The 7,671-nt window shown below is 41.5% G+C and overlaps 1 protein-coding gene across 1 annotated transcript; it reads left to right on the top strand.

Moving 5' to 3' along the window:
• Window positions 1-3,682: 3,682 nt before the first annotated feature.
• On the top strand, window positions 3,683-6,757 carry LOC121405348. The gene has a single exon (XM_041596017.1). The coding sequence runs from the start codon at window positions 3,683-3,685 to the stop codon at window positions 6,755-6,757; it is 3,075 nt and encodes a 1,024-aa protein (XP_041451951.1).
• The last annotated feature ends 914 nt before the right edge of the window (window positions 6,758-7,671 follow it).

The raw sequence follows: 7,671 nt of genomic DNA, 5'->3' as shown, positions 1-7,671 counted from the left end.
CCGAGCGATTTAATTTTTATAGCATTGTCACAAACCAAATTCGAACTAAGGCTAGGGTTGACACCTCTCAAGATTCAATTCGAATAGGGTTCATTTTGCAGTTTTATTGATATTATCATATCAAAAAAATTGGTTTTTAATGTTTTTCTTTTATGATATAAAATAATTGATTTTTCAAAGCTGTACTTTTATAATTTCAAAGCAAAAAAATACTCCCATATCGTGCGAGTCAAACAAAACAATGTACTCGGCAACTCTGAACGCATGGCAGCAATCAGCTGTTAAAAAAACATACATCTGAATTTTACGGTAAACTTAATTAAAATGCCTTTAACGAGACTGTTGGCCATCGAAGAACTACGGAGGCAACATATTAGAATACAAACCTTGCAGCGCAGGCTTCTCAAATGCGCATCGGACTCGTTTTCACATTCAGACGATACGTATGTGGTTTTTGTGATTGTCTTCTCAAACTACTGCTAATTTAGTTCATTAAAATTACCAATTTTGGTATAATGATCGCTATGCTTCTATTTGTGCTGCTATGGGTCTGCGCTTAGCCTAACACGGGTATTTGACATAAATGCAATGGCAATAATGTGTAGAAATGGTTTGTAAGTTTTGTTTTGGCATTTTGAAGCGATGCCACCTGGTAGAACTACAAGTGACTACAAATGTTTTCACAATTTGCACAAAAAGTTTGCACAAGTTTGACGTAAAGGAAGTTTTACTACAATGAACTATTTTTTGTAATGCTTAATTAAAGAAAAACAGAATGCTTTCAATATAATTAATATTAAATATATTGCTCCGAATTCGACTTAAAAAAAGGTGGCATGACTGTATTAACTTTGAAGGTCCGAATCGCCCTAGGTGGCCACCTCGCTCTGCAGCGGATTGAGAGCGGAATCGTTAAGTGAAAATTCAGTCAGCGGATTGAATAGTGATTTACTAAAATGCTTATTTTATTAACTCAACATGTGTAATGTTGAATTATTTGGATGAGGGTTAACAACCAATTGAACAACCTTTATGGGAGAGTAAGATTCGAATCGTTTTAGGTGTGTTTTATGGGTGTATTTAATCAAATCGCTTAATTCGGTTTCCAGCGGAAGTGATTTCTGTGGCACCCCTGATAAGAGAATGAAAAACATCTAGTAGCGTATTAGTAGTATTAGAAAAGTGTGTTGGCATAGACGAATTAACAAGGTTTAAACCCAAAGAAGACATTGAATCGGCAAGGTGTCGTTCAGTTAGCATATTGCTGTTAAGGTCTCCAGCTATGACGATATCTTCGTAACTTAAAGATAAAGTCGTAATTGTTTCAATTGCATCCGAATAGTCAATAAAATGATTAGGTCTATAAGGGCAGCCAATAAGAATACTCGTTGAACTCCCTCTACCAGTGACTTCAAGAAACAAGTACTCTATTGCGCTTCCACTGGGTTGTTTACTTACTACTTTGGATTTCAGTTTGTTGTTGTGTATATTGCAACCCCACATGCATGACCTTCTCGATCAGATCGATATAAGTCATAGCCGTCACAAGAAATCAAGACATCGTTTAGTTGGGAGACAAACCACGTTTCAGAAACACATATTACATCTACGTTGGACTTCACAAACAAATTCCTGAACTCTTCAATTTTTTGGCATAGACTTTGTGCATTTATATGGCATATTTGTAAGCCATTTTTCTGCTTAGCAAGAACCTTGATAATTGTGTTACTATTCTCTGTGGATCTACTTATATTAGTGTGCATATTTTCCCTATCAGTAGCACACGCAATTTACAAATTAAGTATTAATATAGAAACAAAACATTTGGTGCGAAACATATATTAATTACAGAACTAGCACTGAACTTGAGATGTAAGAGAGCTAAGGAGAGAATCGGTTTAGCGAAAGTTATCATAATTTTTAGGAATTGTTGCCTGCTCTTCTCTATTCTCTTCACTGTGCCCAGTATAAGCATTAATTGGGGGAGGTTGGACACGTAGTGCATGGAGCTCTTTCAAGTTAAATATCATCAATACCTCCGCTCCCGCAGATTGAGTTACATGCACTACTGCTCGACGTGTGAAAACCGAAGAGAGACAATTGAGCTTTTTTTAGCGCATTGCCTCTTTAAAGATTTCATATGTCTCTCTTGAGAGCTGCTCATTAATGTAGAAGGCAGCTTGAGAGTTAATGTCCAAAAGCTGCAGGGTTAGCGGCTGTTTAAGTTCCCGCCGATAATTGCCAACTGCTCGCAGCAGAGCGGACTTATCTCGCACGTGCTCCAGTTTAATAATTACACTACCCGACACGATTTTTCCTCAAGGAACAAAACCGACTTTTTCTTAAAGATTTGGGGCTTAGAAATGGTGTGATGATATTTTTTTTTTTCTATGGCAGAACTTTTTTTAAAGAATTTTTGAAACTTTTTTCAGAGGTAGCGCTTGTTTTTTTCACATAACTCTAGTATCTTACGTCTGGTTGTGAAGAACTTTGCTATTTTGAAAAGATAATTAAAACAGCTAGAAGTTAAGCCTTAACACTTTGCAATTTCAGCTTACCGTCTGGGAAATATGAAGCATTGAAAAATTATGATTTTTGTGCGGTATTTTTTACGAAATTTTGACTTTAAAAACTCAGAAAAGTCGAAACAAAATTATATCCTGCGTCCTCTATTTTTTTGTGTATAGGTGCATTAATTTGGCGTCGTTTAAGGTATCGCTCATTTAAATCTATGTAGAGACTTTGGAGCTAAAATTCGTTAGCCAAACCTAAAAAATGAAAAAATTTAACAAAAAATACCTTTTGGAAGGTTTCGGGCCCAACTGCCAATTGGGAAAAAAGCAAACGAAAAAGGGTTGTACATTTGGTACCTGATCGCGTTTCTTTGGTATGATATGTTGTTGACAGTTACTTTTTTCATTATCTGAGGTAGGTTACATATTCAGGTCAAATGTTTCCTTTATATTCTCACAAGTGCAGGTCCACACAAATTCGATCTCGTCGCGTCTACCTAATCATAGTGTAAAGAGCTGTTAGTCAACAGAAGCAGTCCACTCTATGGGGGGGGCTGTTATACGCACGAGAGGCCCTAGCCATCGATAACAACAGAGGCGATACTTACTTAAGAAGTCGAAGCGAACAAGATAACACACGTTCAAGAAAACCTTATTTTCAATTAATTCATTCTACATATATTGTTCAACTTATTATATCCAATAAACACTACTATACTACTCAAAAGCCATCCCTTCACAGTTCAGAAGTGGGATTAGTAGAGTTGTTATGTGTAGAGCGTAAAAGTTTTAAGAGAAACTCAAGAAAAGCGGCAAGAATCGTCGGCGTGGGAAGTTTGCAATGGGATATGTTCCCTAAGGTCTGGGTGACAAAGAAAATTGCAAATTACGGAGGTGTTCCTTTTCTACGCGGCAGACGGATTCAACGTTCAGCGATCAGGAATCTTAGTGAACCTGGACAGAAAGAGTCTCAAGAAAGTGCATCAGGAATCTGTGTGAGCCTGTCAATATACGCTAATACAGACAAAAGGCTTGTGTGTGTATGTAGCGTCGTTGTGAAATTCACAAGTGGAAGCCCAACGTTGTGAAATACAGTCATATCAGTTGTCTCGCTTGCACCAAACTGATTGTGCGTGCAAGTTAAAAGAGGGGCACCTATATCAGCGAAAATGGTCAAAATTGCGGATCTTAAGGTGGACCAGTTACGGTTCCTGTTAAGAGAGCGGAACTTGGCAGTTTCGGGCTCCAGAGCCGAATTAGTACAACGACTAATTGAGTTTGAGAAAACCGAAGACGTAGAGATGCCACAAGCAGCTGGAAACATAAGTCAACATGAGGAGGAGACGCTGACGTCACATGCGGCGGCAATTTCACACATGCAAAATGAAATGACGGAGCTGAAGAATATGATGGTTCAGTTGGTCATCATGCAACGACAAAACGCGGAAGCAACAGCATCAGGTGAAACAGCACAAGCGGCAGCAGCAACAACAAACCACCAGCAGATCAGAGAAGAAAATACCGAAGGTAGACAGGCTACCAATTACGTAAGGCAAGCGTCGGTCAAGGAAATAGCAAATACCTTGCCGGACTATGACCCCAGCGACGATAACGCCATCTCCGTAGACCAGTTCATCGATCGTGTCAACAGGGTAGTTGAGGCTTACCAATGGGACGAGAAGTTTCTTTTGCTCGCCATTTATACGCGGCTTAAGGGTCCCGCTAAGATGTGGCTCGACTCGTCGCCGGTTCTACACACCACATGGAGTGACTTCGCTGCAGCTATAAGAGACGAGTTTGGATCTAACCCAGACGTGGCAGAAGTTCACTTCAATATGGCCAATGCAACCAGACGATCAAAGGAGACAGTAAAGGAGTACTGTTTCCGGATGTCCGCCCTTGGCGTGCGGTACAAGCTTAGTGAAGCAGCGGTTATACGATATGTTAGATCAGGTATACAGCATCGAGAATTGCAAAATAGTATTGCCGCAATTCAGTTTTCGTCAATGAAGCAGTTTCGTGATGCAGCCGAATCGTATTTTGTAAATAGAGGTCGACCAATCGCAAACAAAAAGGAGTTCGTACCAAAAGGCAGCAACTTTGAGACAAAGCAGGATTACGACGTAAAGCCAACAAAGCCAAAGGAGGCTCAGAAGTGCTACAATTGTGGAGAATTGGGGCACTTCGCTAGTTCATGCCAACAAGAAAAAAAGAAGTCGCGTTGTACCAACTGCAATAAGTTTCATGCACGCAATGAGAAATGCCAACCGGCAGATATGATGCGTTTGGGTGCCGCGAATCTCGACAAGCTATTCACTAGGAAAATCTACATAAAGTCGTACATCTATAGCGCCTTCATTGATACTGGAAGTCAGACTAGTATCATGCGCCAATCAGTTGCCAAACAAATCAACGCTGATCGCCACAAGTGCTCTATGAAGATTCGAGGCATCTGTGGGGGTTCCTGTATCCTGACTGAAGCAATGGTTGTGGATATTTACATCGATGGAAAAATGATTACGGCCAAAGTATACGTAGCAGACGACGACCTGCTGCAAGAGGACTTTCTGTTAGGACAAGACGTCATCATTAGCGGTCAGCTATCGCTGAAGTTTGAGTCAGGCGACACCGAAGTGAAACGTGCTGTTCATCAACCGGTAGCGTTTGTAAGCGACAACCTAACTACAAAACTTCTTGTCAATCTACAGAACCAGCAGGAAAGAAGTAAAATGGGCGGTTTGCTGGAGAAGTTCAACCATGTTTTCTCCACAGGACTGCAAGGCATAGGCAAAACCAACATCGTCCAAGCCAACATTAGCGTTGAGAGTGGCCAAGTGGTTTCGCAAGCGCCATACCGAGTATCCGAGCCAAAGAAGGAAATTGTAAGCAGAATGGTCGAAGAGCTGTTGGAGCAGGATATTATCATACCATCCACGTCAGAGTACGCCAGCCCAGTGGTGCTCATCAAGAAGCCAAACGGTAGTGATCGACTCTGTGTTGATTACCGCCGTCTCAATAAACTGATCAAGAAGGAAAATTTTCCTGTACCGAACATCGAGGAGCGTCTGCAGGAGGCGAAGCGATTTAAATACTTTTCTTCTCTGGACCTCAACAGCGGTTATTATCAGATAGAAGTAGCACCGGAAAGTAGAAAGTTTACTGCATTCATCACTACGGATGGACTGTATGAGTTCAAGCGACTTCCTTTTGGACTAAAAACTGCACCTGCTGTATTCAATCGACTCATGGCAGAATTACAGAAGCGAGTGCAGAAAGGCGACATGATACATTACATGGACGACATCTTAATTGGTAGTCAGACGTTTGACGAGATGTATGAGAAGCTTGAGCGAATCCTCCAAGTATTGCAAGAGTGCGGACTAACGCTAAATCTGGATAAATGTGAATTGTTCAAGCAAACAATTACATTCCTGGGTCATCAGATACACGCCGACGGCATCAGTCCTGGAGAGGTTAAGACGAACGCTATTGCATTGTTCTCGACGCCGAGCAATGTGACTGAAGTACGGCAGTTTTTGGGTCTCAGCGGTTACTTCCGGAAATTTGTTGCCGGATATGCCATTATTTCGGATCCCCTGAATACCCTGTTGCGCAAAGACCAGACGTTCAAGTGGGAACAGCCACAACAGGATGCATTTGACGAGTTAAAGAGACGCCTAATATCGAAGCCCGTTGTCACCAGTTACCGACTCGATGCTGAGCATGAGCTACATACGGATGACAGTGCCGTTGGCTTAGCCGGAGTATTGCTGCAGAAGGATGAGGATCAGATGAAGCCAATTGCTTACTATAGCCGAGCAACGTCCAAACCAGAGAAGAACTACCACAGTTACGAACTAGAAGCTCTAGCCGTCGTCGAGTCGTTGGAGCGATTTAAATATTACATATATGGTAAGCGTATTAAAGTCGTTACCGATTGTAATGCCCTGAAAACATCAATGGAGAAACGAGAGTTTATACCCCGAATTGCAAGATGGTGGCTACGTATACAAGAATTTGACATAGACATTGTTCATCGAGCTGGAACACAGATGAATCATGTTGACGCGCTAAGTCGAGCTCCATTTGAGGATGCACATGAGATGGACACAGCATCCCTGCAAATTTCGAAGACCATCATCGACGAGGCTGATTGGTTGTTTGCCATACAATTGCAAGATGAGAAAATCCAGAAGATTGTCGCTGAGATGAACATTGATAAGAAATCTGAGACCGACGAGTAAGTGATCGAGCAAGATCGCCTGTTTCGCAAATATGACGGCAAACTACTATGGGTTGTGCCGAAGCAGCTAAGATTCCATATTTTACATGAATGTCACGACAAGGCTGGACACATGAGCACAGAGAAAACCATTAATCGGATTCTAAATTTGTTTTGGTTTCCCCGAATGCGCAACTACGTTAAAAGCTACATAAAGTCTTGTGTGGGCTGTGCGCTGTATAAGATACCAGGTGGACGTCAGGAAGGACAATACCATTATGATGACATCCATCCGATCCCTTTTTCGACCGTACATATGGATCACCTGGGACCCTTCCCAAAGAGTTCAAAACGGAATGAGCACATTCTTGTGATTGTCGACGCATTCACTAAATTTACCATAGTGCGAGCTGTAAAAAGTACAGCCACGAAACACGTTATTGATATCCTGCAGGAGGTAACCAGCTACTTAGGAATGCCAGATCGAATCATTACCGATCGCGGTACAGCTTTTACTGCAAAGGATTTTGAAAAGTATTGTAAGTCGAATAATGTAAAGCACATACTCAATGCTGTAAAGACACCGAGAGCAAACGGACATGCAGAGCGAACCAACCGGATTATTTTGTCAATGTTATTGCCTTCAAATGAAAATGAAAAACGATGGGACGACCAGATACGCTCAATTCAATGGAGCATCAACACCATGGTAAATAGTACGACTAAATGTTCCCCATTTCAGCTATTGTATGGTTATGAGCCACGAGATATCCTCAAGAACACAGTGACAAATGCGATCCAAGGCCCGGATCTGAAGATGCTGACAGATGACGAGTTGGAAAAGCTACGAGCAGATGCTGCGACTACAGTCAACGATCATAGGGCTGCTGCGAAGAAACGTTACGATGCTAGACATTCCAAGCCAACCGTATATAC

The sequence above is a fragment of the Drosophila obscura genome, unplaced genomic scaffold (assembly GCF_018151105.1).
Source record: "Drosophila obscura isolate BZ-5 IFL unplaced genomic scaffold, ASM1815110v1 contig_9, whole genome shotgun sequence".
Classification (NCBI taxonomy): Eukaryota; Metazoa; Arthropoda; class Insecta; order Diptera; family Drosophilidae; genus Drosophila; species Drosophila obscura.
Note: the sequence above shows the minus strand (reverse complement) of the source record. Positions and strands in the feature narration are given on the sequence as shown.

Bases quoted from the DNA above. Each gene is read 5' to 3' on its own strand.
- LOC121405348 (XM_041596017.1), top strand. From the start codon at position 3,683: ATGGTCAAAATTGCGGATCTTAAGGTGGACCAGTTACGGTTCCTGTTA.